This window comes from Phyllobates terribilis, unplaced genomic scaffold (assembly GCF_046119375.1).
Source record: "Phyllobates terribilis strain yellow unplaced genomic scaffold, ASM4611937v1 Scaffold_12__6_contigs__length_324123572, whole genome shotgun sequence".
Lineage (NCBI taxonomy): Eukaryota > Metazoa > Chordata > Amphibia > Anura > Dendrobatidae > Phyllobates > Phyllobates terribilis.
In genome coordinates, this window is record NW_027362772.1 from 280,689,229 (window position 1) to 280,709,789 (window position 20,561).

General features: G+C 44.0%; 1 protein-coding gene across 2 annotated transcripts in view; it reads left to right on the plus strand.

The window, feature by feature from the left end:
- The first annotated feature begins 2,707 nt into the window (after positions 1-2,707).
- Positions 2,708-20,561, plus strand: part of DSCAML1 (DS cell adhesion molecule like 1) — a 239,937-nt gene continuing 222,083 nt past the window's right edge. For both annotated transcript variants that reach the window (XM_073657068.1, XM_073657069.1), the window contains exon 1: positions 2,708-2,860. In XM_073657068.1, coding sequence (XP_073513169.1) covers positions 2,818-2,860 — 43 coding nt within the window. In that variant the 5' untranslated portion in view covers positions 2,708-2,817. The remainder of the gene's footprint in view (positions 2,861-20,561) is intronic.

Consider the following 20,561-nt stretch of genomic DNA (forward strand, 5'->3'; position numbering starts at 1 on the left):
AAGAAAAATCCTGAACAAAATGCTCTTGAAGATCAGGTTTTGCTGCAGAAAATTGACGCCAAAAAACCATGATGTGTGAACATAGCCTTAGGCTCCGCTCAGATTAATGCATTTTTGGTCCGTTCTATTTTTCACACAAACCTCAGGTCTGTGCAAAAATAAATAATAAATTGGCAGCCTTCACTATTCTGGTCCAACTTATAGATGTATGTAAATAGCAAGCGGCTCTTATGATGGTTCGCAATGCAAACCGCACATTTTTAGATTGGTTGAATAAATTCAGCAGCAACTGGATAAAAAAAATAATGCAGATTTCTAATTGGAAGTATCCCCCCCTTATCTAGTTAACCCTTCTGCAACTGTACAGGTATACATATGGTATTTTTTCCCCCTAAATAGTCCTATATATAGAGTGAAGCTGGGAGCAGGAGGGAACATTGCATATAAAAACCACACACTAGCTCCATACCGTATGGCGCCTCCGCACTTATGCACGGCTGTATTAATAAAACTATAAGGAATGTCAACTGTTTTCTGAGGAATGACAGCTGTTTTTTTTTTTTTAAGGAACGGTCGTACAGAAGAAGTGCCCGAGGAGACATCAAAAGGCAGCTGCTTTTTAATGCATTTCCCAAAACCCACAAACTCGATCCCATTGCATTTTACTGTATTTAATAATAAACCAACGCTAGAATATAATGATGGCGCTCATTCACATTAAGTTCCAATTAGTGTATACTAAAATAATAGCCATCTCTGAACTTTAAGGCTGGATTCACACAGCATTTTCTAGTGTTTTTTTTTGTGTGTGTGTTTTTGGGCAGCATGCGTTTTCTATTTTTCACGTACACAAAAAACGGATCTTTGCTCTTTGGTGTTTTGGATCAGAGTATCATCATTAGGGGATGTGCACATAAAGTTTTTACGAAGTGGTCAAAAATGACAAGTTTTCTAGAGGAAGCCACTAGTTTTTCAAGTACCTTACGGTATGGGTACACAGTCTATTTCAAGCGGCCCCACTCACTAAATAATCACTAAAAAGAATGAACACTTGCACTGCAACATAAAAACACCTTGCTACTCATATGTTCAGTCTTTTGAGCATTTCAGGTTTCCAAAGCTACTAAAATAAGTGACCCGACCATTCCTCAGGTGTTAGGTTATTCCACACAAGTTTAAAATAAAAACAGCTGCCAAAGACGTCGCAAAAAGCGACCAAAAAGACTTCAAAAAAGACCTTTCAGGACAAGACACCGGCGTCTTCTTCCTGAAAAATAGCGTTTACATTACATTATGTCAGCTGCACAATCCCTTCTAGAGAGTTTATTTCCTGGAGCATTTTTTGCAGCCTGGACAGTACTTAGTTTGGAGCATCTTTCATAGGGAGAAACTTTCCAAAAGTGACATCCACTTTCTCTTCTCCCCCCAGGTGTTTTTCGAAACCTGATGTGAAAGAAAAACACTGAAGAGACTGAATATATGACCAGCAAGTTATTTTATAATAGAAAAGAATAGGAAAAGTCTTTCAAGTGTTTTTTTTTTTCTGACGTTTTTCAGAAAGGACCCACTCCAAAACACTTCTCAAAATACTCCAAGTACACATACAATAAGGCCTCAATCAGATATCTGATTTTTTTGGGGGATACATGAAAATCGGACCGATTATTCTGATCAGAGTGTGGTATGAATGACATCTGATTTTCTTGTACGTGGAGAAATTTTTAAAAAAATCTCCACCTTCTCCATTCTGACAGTTCATGAAAATCGAACCGTACTCAGATGTCATCCGAGTGCAGTTTGATTTTTTCACACACCCATTGACTTGCATTGACAATTTTGATCCGACACTTGGCGTGACAGAAAGTTGCACACGCACATCTCCAATCGACTTGGGGAGTGGGAGAACAAAATTGCAGTCAGGTGCAACTTTTTTGCAATCAGAAGTCATTAAATTGGACACATCTGGCAACTAATTGCTTCTTTTTTCTTTTTTGCCCTACGGAAGTGTCTGCTTCATGGCTAGCACCAAAGTCCCTGGTCAGCCTTTTGCCACCATGTCATAAGGAAGGGTCCAGTGCTGAAGATTATATCACATACTGGTGGTTATACGACATTAACATGTTTTCTGTTTTTACTATGTATTTAGTTATTTCATACATATATAAAATGTCACTCCAATATAAGAAACACTCCTCAGTGTCAGATAATTCCTCCCCAGGCTCCATGTTCAGAGGTATGGGGGAATCTGTGTGTGTGGCTCATAGCCACTGCTTCACTTTCCATGTGCAGCGCTATGGGGGAATCTGTGTGTGGCTCATAGCCACTGCTCCACTTTCCATGTGCAGGGGTATGGGGGGGGGGGAATCTGTGTGTGGCTCATAGCCACTGCTCCACTTTCCATGTGCAGGGGTATGGGGGGGGGGGAATCTGTGTGTGGCTCATAGCCACTGCTCCACTTTCCATGTGCAGGGGTATGGGGGGCTTCTGTGTGTGGTTTGCTGATCCTGAATTCACCAACTTTCTCTGCCCAGTGGTCCCTGCTCTTGTAACCTGTGAGAGCTTCCAAACAAGTCAGACTGTGTCTGCAGCAGGTGTACTGGATGGAGGATGAGGCTTTTTTTGCATTCTGCCCAGATCTTCATTATGGTGTGTTTTGCATGCCTTTTATTATCAGACTGGAAGTGTCACTCCTCCCCACCCTAGTGATGACAGGAGACAGAGGAGGAGCTGCTGCTGCACGGGAGCAGTGCGGGCTGTGAGCACTGAGCTCGCATCTGATGAGGGATTCACACCCGGCATTTCCCCTCTCTGGATGGAATGTTGCTGGTAACTCTCTTCCTGCTGTGTTCAGTGCAGACAGGTGAGTGCAGGACACTTGGCGGCCACTGACCACTTCCTACAGTTGGAGCAGAGTTTATTTGATGCTTTGCACCTGGGATGCGATGTGTTTGCAAGTTCGCCCCTTAGTTGTGCCATTGGTGTGTGCAGTAATGGCATTAATAAGGGATCTGGGTAGTGCATGCCCTGGCTCAGCTGCCATATGCCCGCTCTGATTGTTTCTCTATTTATTTATCTTACTTTCCTTCTGTTTACTTATCACATACATTGTATCCTGTCGGTCGGTGAATGGAAGTTCACAATGCAGCCAGGGCTGATACTTTACATAAGCTTCCTGGGAAGATTTCTGCATGTATATATTTTTTTCTGCTTTCATATGTATATTTGTGGCTTGTATGTGCATTATGTAGACATGTTTGCACTCTGTGTGTTTATGGCACCAAGACATATGTCTGCTGTTGATGATTTTGGAGGAAGGGAGGGGGAAGTTGATTGTCACAAATGCATAAGCAGGAGGAGCAATTCCAAATTATATTCCATTGGAGGTGAGCGTCCTCAATGTAATACTTTGTGGTTGGTCTTGGAGGCTGTGTATAGAGTTAGATAATAAAGGGTTAATCATTATTTTTATTGTATTTTTTTTTTTTACCCCTTGCTCTCAACACTCCATCCACTTTAAACAGCACTGTGACCAATACTGGAAGTACCATGTTGGTTATTATGGTCATTATTGGCATTATTATTATTATTGGCATTATTAGGCTGAGTTCACACTTTATGAACCTCTGAATTGTAAAGCGCTGCGGAATAAGTTGGCGCTATATAAATAAAGATTATTATTTGCTATTTTTGCAAAAAAAAAAAAAAAAAAAAGCAATGTGTAGCCTAAGTTATACCATTAGTTATTACCAGAATATATGGCTCCTGCCAAATACTGATACATAGTGTTACATTGTATCTATGAATTGTCTGCATCTGGTCTACTTGTTTCTAGTAGATACTTTTGTTGCTCTGGTGTTTTAGCAAGACCCCTTGAGGGACTATATGTTCCAGGACTTGCACTGAGCAGGCAAAGTTGTGCATTTCATGTCCACATTAAGAGTCAATAATGCATTTGATAGTGCAGCGCGCAGGATGTGCATCTTTATTATGCTGCAGAGCAATTAGATGGGAAAGTGATTGTGCTCTGCCTCCTGCACACACAATCTGGCTGCCCCAGTCATCCTGTACCACCATTGCCTGTTGCAGAGTGGAGCCAGAGACCCTACAATGTAGCAGTTGCCTCTATAGCCTAATTTACTCCAGTGCATGCACTTGTAAAGAGAATGCATTTCTTTCTGACATGTCTTGCAGAGCTGCGGTTGCATTGCATGCAGATTTCTTTGCCTCTATGTATCACTGGGCTTGCAGAACACTATTCATTGTTCTAAATTGCTGACTGTGGCTCACATGATACTGATGGATATTTGTTCCTCTAAATTGTGGCTGATGACTCCAGGGTTTATTTCTGATATTTGCAAGCAGGTGGTCAGTGAGTAAAGTTTGCAGAGCATTGTACAGCTGGCCATAGACGTAGCAATTATATAACCTGTAAGATTTTTCCTTTTGCAAGTTGCATAACCAAATGTCCCCAGCCTGTATGTTAACATGGAGGATAAATTGTGTAATATGTATCACCATTACACCCTAATGGCAAATCAATATTAAAACAGATGTGATAAATAATCCAAGGATTTGCATTGCATCCGATTGATCATATTGCGTGAAAATTGTGCAGTGATTTTGGAAGTGATCCTGGATTTCATATTTCCCATTGAATATGATTTTGCTGATTTCGTTGATCTTCAGCATGAAGCAGACCTGACCTAATGAGGCTGATCCTCATCTTCTAGGATTCCCCTCTTTTCTTGTGGCTTTTATTCATACTCCGTCCTCTGCACCTGAGTTTACATGTCGTCGATTACCTGCCAGTTCTCAACGCCCTTTGTTTGCCTTCTTTTAACAAAAGGGACACACGTTTGTTTCTGTTGCCAGGAGTGAGGCGAAAACACAGGATGTCATAAAACAGAAGGGATACTGTGTGTCTGACCTGGGACAAGTCTGGACCTGTAGGAAAACTCGAGGAAATTGCTGGGACCGTTCACCTAAAGGGTTAAAGTCTCTTTCCTAATTGCCCTTTTAAGGGCTAATTCTCTAGGGAGCCCCCTAGTGCCCTGTCCCCAGTACTGGTGGAGTCACCCAAATTCTTCAGATATAAACTAATACTTTGCCAATTCTAAAATGCAATGGTGTCCGTGCCATTTCTGTAGAAACAGCAGCGTCGTCGCCGACTATACGGTGCAGGCTCAGAATATAATGCAGCCACCTACTAAACTGGAGCTGGATGCACCGCTGACTTCCATTGCAGATTATACGCTTTGCTCTCTAGCTAAATCCACCATTCTTGGGTTGGATGCAAAGGGCCCAGCAACCAATGTGACTGTAAAGCTATATGGGATCTATATGTACCAAAAATGTGCCAGTACATTATGTGGCAGAGGAGCTCATGGACTCCCCTGTTACTAAATCATCGGCTCGGTGTCCTACAAAGAATATTAATGTCCAAAAATTCTACTGCAATTCCATATGTTGATAAAATGCCAAGCCATGTCTCCCTCATGCCACCGCCATGCCCGTGTATTGCACCAGAGTCACTGATCCTTCATGAGTTTGGCCTTCTGCGTTGTAACGACGATCTCTTCTCCTCTTCCATCACCGCTGGAAAACTATTCAGCAGGGCAGTCATGTCCTTAATGGTTTTCCTAGAAAGTGCTTGATTCGTTTTGTACCTCTGACAAGGAGCTATGAAAACTTCCAGGGTTTCTTAAGAAAAAAAAAAATCCACCTTTATTTTTCTCCTTCTAGTCCCTTATATTAAGCAATCTAACGCCAGCACGGCACGGAATAAACCTAAATCCTGGCGCAGACTTTAGTAAATACATATATATGGCCGTCTATAGACACAGGGCTTATTACATGGCAATGCATTGGTACAGCGCTCTGGAATATGTCTGTGACATTGAGACAGGATAATGTTTTCCTCTTGGGTTTCTCTGGTTGTGCATGTCTGATTGCGGTGCTAGCAGGCAATTATCATTGGTGGAGCTGCGTTATCTATGGAGTATTTTTTTTTTATATTGTTGTAACAAGTTTTTGTGTCTCCATAGTAAATATGTTTTGTATCTTTTCTCAGTCTGATGGATTTCTCTTCACACCAGTTATTCTACATAAGCTCGTCCGAGAATAATGAGCTGTCAGTAATATCTGCAGTGCACATAATGGCAGCCGGGCCACTCTGCTTGTTTATTCTTGTATGTAGAACGATCTCGCTCCATTTACATACACAAATACATACAAGGCCCTGGACCTATATACACATGTATACATACATAAAGAAACGTACATACATCAGCATACATGGATCACACATGCATATTCAGTTATTTGCATACATATATACATTTTCATACATGTACATACACTTATATGCATAATCATATATATTAAATATACATATACCATATAAATATATACACACCATATATGCACGAACATACACAGACTGATATATTCAAACACACACGTATGTGTGTAATGTGTACACAAACACACATTAAATATACACGCAAATACATGTAATCTATACAAGTCTCTCTCTCTCTCTCTCTCTCTCTCTCTCTATATTATGCAAACATATACATCAATGCACACGTGTATATATATTTACACATACACGCATTTATATACACACAAATACATATAACACGCAAATCCATACCTATGCATGCAAACATGTACATAGATGCACACACGTGTATATGTATGCATGTAGTTGTGTATATGCAAAATTTACTGATACACGTGTATGTGTGTAATATATATCTTACGCATACACATATGCAAACATATAGATGCATACATTCACATGTATAAATATATGCACACATACTGATACACGCAAGCGTGTGTGTATATATATATATATATATATATATATATATATATATATATATCACACACGTCTCATAAACATGCGCACTTGTGTATGTAAGTGTGTGTATATAAATACATACACATATGCTCATATATATCATACATACACACATACCGATACACGTGTGGGTATATATAGTTAGATCTCATAAAGCTCATGTATGTATATATTATGCACATTCCTAATTAATCGTACACTACTTTTGTGTGTTCCAGTTGTCGTCTTTGTGCATCTTTTGTCTTCCATCCACTACTTGGATTAATAGATTTTATTGCCTACTTGAATATTTGCCTTTGAGCCATTTTCTGCATTTCCTCGTCATTGATCTTCCTTCTCTCTGGATTCGGATTTGTTGGGTCAGTGGACTTGTGATTTTAGGTGTTTCCGTATGGAGCTGCCATACATATGTATGTTACCTTTCTGTCTCTTTGTGGTTGGCTTTCATCAAGCTGCTTGTTTGTTTCGTTCTGCTTGGGGTAATTTTCTGCTCTTGGTCGCTCCCTCCTTCCTCTTACTGTAACTTGTGCCCTCTGGGATGGACCCTGAGCTCCCCATTAATCAGTAGGTCAGACCTCTAGGGCTCTAGGAGACTCTTTATCTGTCCAGACTAACATCCCACTGCCAGGGAATACCATTCATTGTCTCCTAATTAGCTCAATTAACCCTATTCTTTGCCCTTCCATATGCTGAAGATATAGGGAAAAAAATAGGGTCAGTTTTGGAATAAAGTCTCTTTCTGCCCCTTTCAGTAGGAAACATTGCAAGCAGGCTGTGTGCTGTGCTAATTATTCCTCTACCTACAGCTCATTAACTCTTCCAAGGCTGCAAGATGTCTATGGGAAAGGGGGGAGGCAGCCATTTGTCTTGATTTGCCTTGCGATGCATTTTATCATAAGAAGCCATCGCGGATTTGAGATGCTCGTGCCTGATCACATCCAGATGTAGCGGAGCGTGGACAAATTCGCCAGATATTCTCTGCTCTTTAGAATAGAAAGAGAGCCACATTTTAGGTGGGACGAAGGGGGGATGTAACCTCCCTTCTGTCTCCCACTCCTCGTTATTAAAAGATGCAGAATTACATTTTCAATTCCCAGCACTTCATTCCTCCATATAGGGCACTGTTAAACCCACAGTGAAAATCCCTCACGCCCGTCGTCTCCCCTTTTGTGTTTCTCATCTTTTTTTTTTTTTCCCATGTTCATTTTTTATTTTCGACTTGCAAATGAGAAGCTCGTCTACCGAGCCATTAAGCAGATTTGCTAGCCGAAGCGGGAAAAAATGTTCTCAAGTGCAATGAAGCACTTTGTCCTGTGCTGCTTTGGATAAAGGGGTACCCAAAATCCACCCCTCTTTACGAGATTTACCCCCCTCCCCTCCCACTGATAAGAATATTTCCATCGCCCTTCGCCAATTTCGGGCCCCATTCCTCCTTTCTACTTTTATCATGGCTCTCGGAAAATCGTAATAAGGCGCAGGAGGCGGGAGAGGGTTAAGCCCGGCGGAGACTCGGCTATGCCACGCAGGGGTCGCTTTTTTTGCACTTCATTTGTTTATGTTAATGTTTGCGACAGAAATAAGATGCGGGAAGGTGGGGGGATGGATGCCGGAGGGTGGGAGTTGGGGTGTATCATCTGACTGAACTGTAAGGTTTATCTCGTGCTTGTGCAGAGAGATTTTTCAGAATCTTTTACTTTATGGCAACAGAATTCTAGAAAAAACAAGATTTTTTTTTTTTTTTTTTTATAATTTATTTGGATCTGAATTTAGAAATTATATTTGTGTCTTCGGCGTAAGGAAAGATTGTGAGAAGTGGATGAGGGATGGGATTTTTTTGGAGATTGGTGTAGGGTGATCTTGGAAAAAGGAGATGGACAATATAGGAAGGTGATCGGTGGTCATTTATAGACCCTTTTACACTGGCCGATGCCAACTGTATGGGGACTGTTGCCCATTCGTCCCCATACAGTTACGTTATTGTTGGCAGCACTTCTCCTCGTGTAAGCGGTCATTTTTTTAGGCCACCATGAAAGATGGGAACAAAAACAACCAAGCGTTGGATCGGCTGACGTGACCATGGGAAGTGATGATCGCGAATATCCAGGTGTCGGCCAAACTTCTTTTTGGATGGAGCGCGTCACATCTGTAGATAAGTGTAAAGTGTTCCTGCCAAATAGATGAACGATTCGAGAAGTACTTGACTGCAGAATCTGGGGACGACCACTACACAATGTATGGACCGCTGCAGTCACTGATCGGTGGAGGTCCAGAGTGTCTGATCTGTAAAAATCTGATATTCATAACCCATCCTACGAGTAGGTCATCAATATCACAGTCCTGGACAACCCCTTTGAAGCCTCCCATATGTATTAATTTAAACCTTTACATTTTTTTCTGGACGCCAATCCTTCTGTTATTCCAGATTATAAACTGATATTAGTTGTGCCGGGCAACGGCTTACTCTCCTCTCCCCATACAGAACACATGCTCGCTTGGCCGAGCCTGCATACGTAGAGATGACTATCGGACGAACAAGCATTGATGTGAACAGCCAGCTTTAGGGTCCTCATACCCTACAGTCATCCGGAACTGCAGCCATATAAATTGGTCCAAGTATGGTCCACAATTGACGGCGTGGCTGATGGCTCCCCTGATCCGAGCGTGACAGCTGCATAGAAACATGTGAAGCTGTCACGCTGGAGTTGGGAGAGCCGCCGGCCAGTCCGAGCTCCGTCCGATTTATATGGCTCTCTGACTGCGCCCAAACGGTGGGATCAGCTGACAGTCTAATGTGCATTGTGTCCTCCTGACAGATGATGTTTGTGGAGAGAAGGAACAAGCAGAATTTTAAAGCCATATCCTTTCAGCGTTCAGGCGATAGGCCTCTGCCACAGCTGCTTGGCAGCAGCTTTCTCTGTTCTTCCTTTTGGCAGCATATGAATGCTCCGCCAAGCCAAATGTTCCTATGTATGGGGTTTGGTTGGGGAAACTCATTCGTATGTATATGGCCAGGTTTAAGCTTCACCTGTAAAAATCAAGATCAGATCCTTAACGTTCTCTTCACATCTGTGGCCACCCTTAAGGTTCTACATACATTGGGTTGGGTGTTTGCTTGTGACCCTTTCTTAAGCCCCGTACTTGACGTAAGGTTGGATAGAAGTCTATTTGGATCGCTGAGCAAAACTTTGCACTCAGGGCGCAGTCATACAGCCTATAGCACAGTGCACGGACTGGCCGGCGGCTCTACTGACTCCAGCGTGACCGCTTCATATATTTCTATGCAGCTGTCACGCTTGGGTCTGGAGTGCCGCCGGCCAGTCTCGAGCATTGCGATGCGATTGTCTCTTATATGGTCGTCTGACTGCGACCTGATTCATCAAGCCGTTTTTCTGGCTTGAAATTTTGCAAAATGTTTGCACAACTCTTATTTGCTCAAAAGTTTTATGACTTTTCGCAGTTTTACACCAAACTTGTACAACTGTCAACTTCTTTGAAAGTCGTCAGAGCTTAACCGGGTGAAGCTTAGTCGCCCATGTACATCTTACTCCATCACACCGTTCATAAAGAAAGGTGTACAAAACACCTAGTTCAGACATCTTTAGGATCGGCGTTTACTGGCCAAAACGGTATTTTATTTTTTAGCTGATTCCATGAACGGGCGTTGATCCTTGTGGCTCATGACTTGTCTCTAGAGTCAGCCATACAGGCAATCTCTAAGTGCCTTCTGCCGTGTGACCTTAAAGGGAATCTGTCAGCAGGTTTTACTATGGAATCTGAGAACAGCATAATATAGGGACAGAGAGCTTGATTCCAGTGTTGTCACTTACTGGGCTGCTTGCTGCAGTTTGGATAGAATCCCTAGAATGCTGAGCACTGTATAACCCTGCCCCCACCACTGATTGGCAGCTTGCTCACAGTGTACACAGGCATCTGCCAACCAGTGGTAGGGGCGGGGTTATACAGATTATCTGGACTGCCTAGCATGACACCTAATCCTGCAGTGATAATCTCCTGCTGATAAAACACTGATTGTATTGAAACTAGAGCAAGCTGCTGAGCAAGTGACACCTCGCTGGAATCAGGTTCTCTGCCCCTAGATTATACCGCTCTTCTCAGATTAAATAACAAAAACCTACTGACCAATTCCCTTTAAAGGTTTGTCCAGTATTAGAAAACGTGGCTGCTTTCTTCCAAAAATATCGCCACACTTGTATACAGGTTGTATGTGGTATTGCACCTTAGACCTATTGGGCTACAATACAAGACCTAATCCATGAACAAATTTTGGGGGAAAAAACTACTTTAATGTCTATTGCAGTTTTCTCTAAATCAGTGTTCCCCAACTCCAGTCCTCAAGACCCTCCAACAGGTCATGCTTTTAGGATTTCCTTAGTATTACACAGGTGATGGAATTATTGCCTGTGCAGGTGATGGAATTATCACCTGGGCAATACTAAGGAAATCCTGAAAACATGACCTGCTGGTGGGCCTGGAGGACTGGAGTTGGGGAACCCTGCTCTAAATGATACAAGAGGGCCCCTGTTAAAGGGATGTTACCACCTCATCAATGATCATAAAGGTCATAAAGTGCCATTCTCATTTTTTGTTCTCTTATGTGGTATATTGCTAGGATATGACAGCACTTTGATTGGCAGGGGTATGACCTAGAGGACATAGTAAAAATAAAGGGGCTGCAGCACTTCAGACTTTTCCTCACCTGCAGCGCTCCCGGCACCTGCTATGTAGGGGAGCTGCATTCAGGGAAATGTGGCCAGCTGCAGTTCCTTCCAGAGCTGGGTTGTAATACTATGGGGGAGCTGTCTGATGCACTGAGAGAAAGGGGTCTGGCTTAGCTATTGAAATAAGCTGGTCAGGCAGCAGGCAGGCCCCTACGCACAGAGTAAAGCCACGGCCCCACTATCAGTATTTGGTCAGTATTCGGTCAGTATTTTTTCTCAGGAGTGGGAGCCAAAATCAGGTGAGGAACAGAGAAAAGGTATAATAGAAACAAATGCACCAATTCTGTATTTATTACCCACTCCTGGTGTGGCTCCCACTTCTGAGAAAAAATACTGACCGAATACTGATAGTGGGGCCGTGGCCTAAAGGTCAGGATCACACGATCAGTATTTGTAAGCCAAAGCCAGGAGTGGGTGATAAATACAGAAGTAGTGACTTGTTTCCAATATACTTTTCCTCTGATTGTTCCTCACCTGGATTTGGCTTACTGATGTAAAATACTGACCAAATACTGATCGTGGATCCAAGGTCAGGTTCTCAGACCAAAAAGCCGGGACTGGGACCAGCTCTCATATCTTGCGATTAGTCATCTTTTTCTAATTCCATTTTATTAGTAGGTTTAAAATAAGTACATACAACTTATCAGAATATATCATACTTCCCCCTATTTAACATCATCCAGTTTTCTCCCAATTTTCCAAAAGTAATGAGAAAAGAACAAAAAGTTTGTGCAACTGTGGCGTGCACTTAAATTTATGATTTTTATACCAAAATACTGCTGCAAAACCTTTAATAAATCTCCCAACCCACCTCTATTGATGGAATTTATTGGTTATAGTAGTTGCAGAAAGTCTTCAATTACGCCATACACCTGGTGGTCCTTGCCAACTCTTCCCCCGGAGATGACTTTCAGGGGAAAGAAGGATCCGCCATGGTGAATTACATCGCCCACTCCTTTTTATCGCTTGCTGTATTCGGCTTTCTCCGGTACTTCTATAGAGAATGAATGAAGCATTAGTAGACCTATTTGGCCACTGCTTCATTCAGATGAGACCTTGTCCTGGTCTTGGAATCCAAATGGTTTGACCACAAATGATCAGCAAGTTATTGCCCAACCTGCTTCTAAAAGTGGCAGTAACCCTTTATCTATTCCATACTTTGGAAACCTTACCACAGTATCCAGTCTGAGAACCGCTTCTGCCACGAGATCTGGAAAGGTTTGTGCCGGGCTGACGAGATCCCATCATGTAGGACACATAGCGAACGCTCCATATGCATAGAGTTTAGCTTTAATTACTGTACAATGTATCTATAGAAGGGCTATAGAGATGCCTTCATTATTTTTTGTAACAATGCTCCAACCCTGGATATAACCATATTGAACAACAGCCATTGTTACCACTGTCGTTCCGGATCTCTGCTTCAGTGTTCACAACTTTCACTGTACCTCCGGCTATACAATTCATATTTTGTATAGAAATGAAAGATGAAGAATAGAAAGGAAACAGAAAGGATGAGTCTACCTACACGGTGTATAACAGAACTCCTGGCTGTGTTAACCAGAAATATCTTTATACAGAGGTAGAAGACAGATACAATGTAGCCGTCCGGCATTTACAACACAATGGCGACAGAGACAAAACCACTGAAATTAGTCACATTCCACATATCTGTTATACAATGTAATTGTTCATATACTCTCCAGTATGTACAGATATACTGCAGCATAGAGAAGATGAAGGCGGCAGAGGGTTTGGGGATTTTATAAGGTAGAAGGATGGAATTATTTCCATTTTTATTTGTACTATGCATATTCTGTTCCTGAAGCTATACTCTTTTTTTTATACACATACAAATATATGTAAGAAACAGATTGAAGAAAGTTTGACTACAGAGTTTGATTGTAGTCTCTTACTATGGTGATACGTTATAGACAAAGAACAATAGGAAATGTTACATTTATTTTAGATGCATTGGTGCAAAGTTAATATGGCCTTTAAAGACGACCTGTCACTTGCTTAATTCAGTTAATTACCACGTGAAAAATCCCCGAGCTCCCCTGATTCTGCCACTCTTTTCCGTTTTGCGCTGCGTCGCTCCATTGCTGAGATATTCACATTTGTTTCTTCTTGGGGCACAATATGTGAAATTTCTGTTTCCAGTCCAACTTGGCGTTTCTTCAGTCTTCTCTCAGGGCATGTGCTTTCACCCCTCCCTTCCAATCACAATTTAGCAGCTAATGTAGCAGTCTCAGACGCTGTTAAGCTGTGATTAGCAGCATCTGGGAGGGAGAGGTAAAAGCGCATGGCCTAAGAAAAGACTCTGAAGAAACACCCAGTTGGCATGGAAGCAGAGATTTCACATAGTGTGCTTGTGAAGAAACAAATGTGAATATCTCTACAATGGAGCAACGCAGCGCAAAACTGAAAAAAACGCTAGAATCAGTGGAGTTTGGGGATTTTACATTGGCCAATAATCGGCAAACAAGTGTTTATTGGCCCATGGTAAGAGTGTCAGCATAAGGTACTCTGATTCTTTTGGATGAGGAGATGATGAAAAAACATTTCTCCATCTTCTCCATTCTGTCACCGCACAGAAATTGGAGTGAACGGAGATGTCATCTGAATATCAGATCAAACTTGGAGATCTGCACGGGCCCATCGAATGACATTGGACTGAGTGCAATCTGATGTTTTGTCGGGTCGCACTTGGACCGAAAATACGCTCGTCTGCACCTGCCCTAAACGTGTTCCTCACCAGCCAACGAATGAGCAATACGCTCTTGTTCACGTGGGCCAGTATATCATCATTGTGGGCAGCATATAACCCCATGTGATTGTGCACTGTGCATGCTGTACAGGGGTGGATTAAGAGTAGCACAATATTATAATAATTTTTTTTAGGCTGTGTGACCACTATGCGTTTTTTAAGCGTTTACGCGTGGTAGAAGGTCTGCTATGTTCCCCATTTGATAATCCGCATGTGCTGTGCACATGCTGCGGAAATTTCCGCTGCGGATTATCATTGCGGAAAAATCCGCAGCATTAGCAATTATTTTGCGGAAGCGCAACGTTTTCGCCGCCATTGACTTGCATTGGAACGCATGGAATCCGCATCACTGCATCTGTACATGCGGATTACATGCTTTTCAATGTGCGGCTTGTACCCGGTTTTGGAGAAGAGGAGACTCTCCTCCAGACCCGGGTACCACAGTACCTGTAAAAAAAGAATAAAATAAAGAAATAAATATTATACTTGCCTTCTGATGGCCCCCGGTGTCTTTATCCGATGTGTCCTGGCTTGCCGGCAGCTCGTGATGGTCTGAAAAGGACCTGCCGTGACGTCATTTAGTCATGTGACTGGTCACGCGACCGCTGACGTTGGCAGGCCATCAGAAAGTAAGTATATATTTATTTTTTACCATTCTTTTACAGTCACACTATATAAATCCATGCTGGTTGCATGGATTTATATAGTGTGACCAAGTTGTCAAGCACTTTCCAAGTGATAAAATCGCTTGGAAAGAGCTTGTCAATCCGCTTGTCCCTGGCAGGAAAAACGCATGTACAATCCGCATGTACAATCCGCATGCGTTTTTTCTGCCAGGGAGATTCAGAAACGCTCAAAAAAAAATCCGGAGCATTTCTGCATCGTGGGCACATAGCCTTACATTAATTGTATGACTCAATATTGAGCACACGGCGCCGTCTATACACAGCGGGAGGCCGCACGGCGCCGTCTATACACAGCGGGAGGCCGCACGGCGCCGTCTATACACAGCAGGAGGCCGCACGGCGCCGTCTATACTCAGCAGGAGGCCGCACGCAGTCACACCCACAAACATATAAATACATGCATAAACACATTTGAAACACAAAAATACATATAAACAGACATCACACAATGATATCTGCCCACACACACACACACACACACACACACACACACACACACACTCTCGCCATCCCCTGGCTCGGCTCCAGTCCTCCTGCTCTTCTCCGGTGCAGCACTTCAGGCCGGGCGCGCACAGCGTGACGTCACAGCTAGGAGACACGGCCGAAGAAGTAGTAGCGGCCGTGCGCCGCTGCTGTGGGAGCGGTCCGGGCCCCCCCCGCCACTGTCTGCTGGTATGTGCCGCGGCGCCGCACATATGAGGGCAATCTGGCCATAGACACCCCGGAGCCCTGGGCGGTAGCCCAGATTGCCCTCATTACAATCTGCCTATGATGCTGTATAGGGACATTAATGACTGACCTCATACAGTTTGTGCCGGCCAATCTGAATGCACTATTAAAGGAGAGCTGATCTTCTATTTAGTTGATCGATGTAAAATTATAGTCAAAACTCGCCCAGTGTAAATAGGGCTCTAACTGCCCATAGACAATGAGTTGATCATGTGCCTTACACGTAGCTTTTAAAATAAAGCACACCTTTAAGCGGGCGACACACGTCACATCGTTGTCCGCCAAATACTTGTTCAGCCAGCATTCATCCCTCCACGCCCATATGGCTAGGTTGTTCACAGTGGGCATGTGTTTTGAATTTGAGAGGCGTAAGCCTCTGGAGGCAGTATATTTCTCTAGAGAACAAAAGGATTGGGCATATTGAAGTCAATCAGCCCGATCCTTCCCTCCCCCCACCACCATCTGCCCTCAGGGTGAGTAGGGACATCTCTGGTTGGCCGAACCTCCCAGTCTACTTCTCAGTACTTGGTCACTAATGTCACAATGAGAACCATATCGTATATGCCACAGCCGAAGCAAATATGGTGAGGATTGGTCAACCGTGACCAACAAAATTGTTCTTCTGGATGGCATGCTGTCATTGATTTTTGTTGAATTCGAACTTATTAGAAGGGCTACCTTTGTTTGGAAATCCCTCCTTATTAGAAGATCTTACCCTTGGGATTCTGGAATCTGTAGAAGGACTTAGAATCTTGTGTTTAATTCCCCTCCAGCGCCTCTACAGGGGAAATAAAGTATTGCACAGTTCTATCCATGTATTGCACAGACATGGCGAAATGTTTGTTGAAGCCGGTCTTCACTCATGACTCTAAATGGGTGACCACCCCCCCCCCATCACTCCCACATGCACATCTTCATTAAAGTGGTTGTCTACCGATGTTCTTTTTTTTCCAGAATCAGCCCAGAATGCTTAAAAGTAAAATTGTGAAATATATCCACCTTACAGATTTATCGTCGCTCAACAGTCTCCACCCAATCTCAGTGCTTCCTCTTCTGGTCATATAGGCATGTAATGGCTTTAGCCAAGCACTATCCTCAGTAGGTCCCAGTGAGATCGCCTGCAGTGGTCACACACTTGTCTGGCCAGGAGGACCACTGAGACTGGGAGGAGATCACTGGGCAATACTAGAAGAGTAGCAGGCAGGGATCAGTATGTACTTTATATTTTATTTTTACGTTCTTTTTTTTTTTTTTTACTATCAATGTCTTTAACTCAGATTTTCCAAAGAGATTTGGACATGGGATTTGTAAACCAGACAACCCCTTTAAAGATGACTTGTCATAAATATGTAATTCCATCCCTGGTGTAAATGCCGCTGTTCTCCTGAATCCGGCGCTGTATTTCTTTTGTTCCTGCTCCTCTCCATTCCTTAGATATGGCCCCTTCTTACCTCTTCATCTATATATATATTTTTTTTTTTGCAACTGGGCGTGGTCCTCAAGACAACTCCCAAGTTATTGAGGACCACACCCACTTGTCTAACCAGACTAGATTTTTATGCAGGGAAAAAGGAACCATATCTCTGGAGCGGAGAGGCGCAGGAACAAAAGAAAAACATTGCCGGATTCAGGAGAACAGCGGCATTTGTAACAGATTAAAAAATTACATATTTATGGCAAGTGACATGGTCATCTTGATGTGAAGTATTCAACTTGATCTTCTTAAAATAAACATGGTCAATAGAGGTAATGACTAGTAATGAGCGACCCTGCTCGCCACTGCTCGGTACTCACCAGAGCATCACGGTGCTCGACATGCTCGGCACTCAGCGATTATTTCTGGGTTGCTTGGGTGGGAGGGATTGCTTGCCACAAACTGTAAGGCTGTAGCCATGTTGGTTGTGGCATTACAGTGATTGGCTGGCTGCACAGCGTCATCAGGTCTATATAACATGCTCGTCACAGTCTAACCCAGAAACTGGCAGAGTAGGGAGAGGTGCTGCTGCGTCAGGGAGAGATTTGCTTGTTTAGAGTTAGTATAGGCATTCCACAATGTGTATGTATGTATATCAATCTGAACTATCAGTCCTTCTGAGGAATAATCCAGCTCCATACATTCAGTGGTGAAGGTGACAGCAGGAGGCAGGCAGGGTTTGTGCCAGTATATACAGCACATGAGGGTCCATTGCATGTTCTGTCTGCTCCTGCTGTTACAGATATCCATAGACATTGCCCCAGATATCAGGGGCCAGGGCTAATTTTTTTTTTTTTAAATCTTAATGCTGATTATTTGCTTAAAAAGCAATCCAGAGTACAACATTTTACTGCTCCATTTGCTTGTTAGCACTGCAGAATACAGCCAGATATTTTCCATCATCACACGTGATCCCATATTACAGCGCTAAAAATCCAGAAATTTGTAGTGATCGTGGAAAATATTGTCCTCCATTTAGAGTTTGTAGCAGCGTGTTAGTGAAGCTATTCACACGTGGTCATTGTGAAGAATAGTAAACTACAAGCCTGCATGCAGAGGCCGTGGGCAAGCTGAAATTGAGCCACAACAAACACCCACATCATGTTGCTCGACCTTCCTGTCCCAATTGCTAGGGGACTGCAGCACACCACTATTGAACCCAGAGCAGTGTCAAAACGTTGATGGTTGGATAGCAGATAATGCTTCCAGTCACTTTGCCGCCACCTCCACCACCCTGTCTTCCACTTGGTCAAGTCTCAGTAGCCGTGAGTTTGGACTGCATATTCCTCACCCTGATCCTCCTTCCTCCCACCATGCTGAGTGCTCGGAGACAACTGATCCCACACTTGGACACTCCGAAGAGCTGTTCACTTCTCCATTTATAGATTCGGGCCTCCCGCCCGGCCAGCTTCAAGCAGGGCAAGAAGAGAATGAGTGGAGCGATGCCCAAATATTTGAGCTGCCACGGTCACACGAAGGCGACGGTGGGAAAGGGCAATTACTGTTGCAAGAGGTGGATGATGATGAGACACAATTGCCAGTCAGGAGGAGGACCAGGGAGCAGAAGTGGAAGACTAGGTGGTGGATGATACAGTAACTGACCCAACCTGGCAGGGAAACATGCAGAGTGAGGACAGCAGCATACAGGGAGATGGAGGCATAACATCACAACAGGCAGGAACAAGCAGTGTGATGGCCATAGACTCAAGGCGGGCAACCTCTCCCCGGAACACCACCATGGCTGAAGTTATCAGTACAACTGTTAGGTCTTCCCGAGTCTGATTATTTTTTAAAGACTCTGCAGATAACCCCAAAAAAGGCCATTTGCACCATCTGCCAGGTCAGCATCAGCAGGGGTATCAAAAATAGCAGCCTGACCACCACCAACATGATCAGGCACATGACAGCAAAGCAACCGACAAGGTGGGCCGAACGCCAGGGTCCAGAAACAGTGTCTGCGGGTGACACCACTGCTTGTTCCGCTGTTGTGCAAGCACGCCAATCCCCTGTGCATGGCACATGCGAAAATGTCTCCCGCCTTCACCTGTTGCACACTGTCAACTAGCACCATCAGCAAGCATGTCCATGTCCTTGTCCCAGCACAGTGTTCAGTTGTCCCTACCCCAGTCCTTGGAACGCAAGCGCAAATATGCAGCCAACGCCCCACAGGCCATACTACTAAACTCACACATTTCGCGAACGCTTGCGCTTGAAATGTTGCCTTTTATTCTCGTGGAGACAGAAGCTTTCAACAACCTGCTGGAGCCGGTCGTCCCTCGGTACTCGGTCCCCAGCCGCCACTATTTCTCCCAGTGTGCCATCCCTGCATTACACAAGCACGTGTCCCAGAACATTAGCCGTGCCCTCAACAATGCAGTTACTGGGAAGGTCCACCTAACCACGGACATGTGGACAAGTGCTTGTGGGAAGGGACGGTACATCTCGCTGACTGTACACTGAGTTAATATAGTGGAAGCCCGGGACACAGTTGGACCTTGGGACGGAACACGTCCACCTGACGCCGAGGATTGTGGGCCCTGGGTCACTCAGGGTTGCCCCCACTTTCTACAGCTCCTGAACCTCCTCCTCCTCATCCACCTCCATGTCCGAAATGACCACATCAGTCACAAGCTGGAAACACTGCTGCACTGCCTCTGCCAAGAGGCAACAGGCTGTGCTGAAGCTAATATGCTTAAGTGATAAACCGCACACCGCTGAAGAGTGGTGCACTTCTCTGAAAGAGCAGGCAGATCTGTGGCTGACACCGCTGAACCTATAGCCAGCGTGGTCGTGTGTGACAATGGGCAGAACATGGTGGTGGCTCTGAAGCGAGGTGAGCTCACACACGTACCATGCCTGGCCCATGTGCTTAACTTCGTGGTTCAGCTGTTTCTCAAAACCTACCCGGATCTGCTTGTCAAAGTACACCGCGTGTGTGCCCATTTTAGCAAGTCTGCTACAGCTTCCACTGCCCTTGCCGTGTTTCAGCAGCATCTGCAGCTTCCAGCTCACCGACTGGTGTGCGATATCCCCACACTTTGGAACGCAACGTTGCAGATGTTGGGAAGGATTTGTGAGCACTAGAGGGCAGTTACTGACTACAAGCATCAACACGTCCGTCTATATTCAGGTCAGCCTCCACACAGAAGACCTTAGGAGTGGGCATGGATGTCAGACATCTGTGGCATCCTCCAAAACTTTGAGGACTCCACCAAGATGGTGAGCGGTGATGGTGCCATAATTAGCGTCACCATCCCGCTTCTCTGTCTTCTAAAACGCTTACTGCTCACAATCA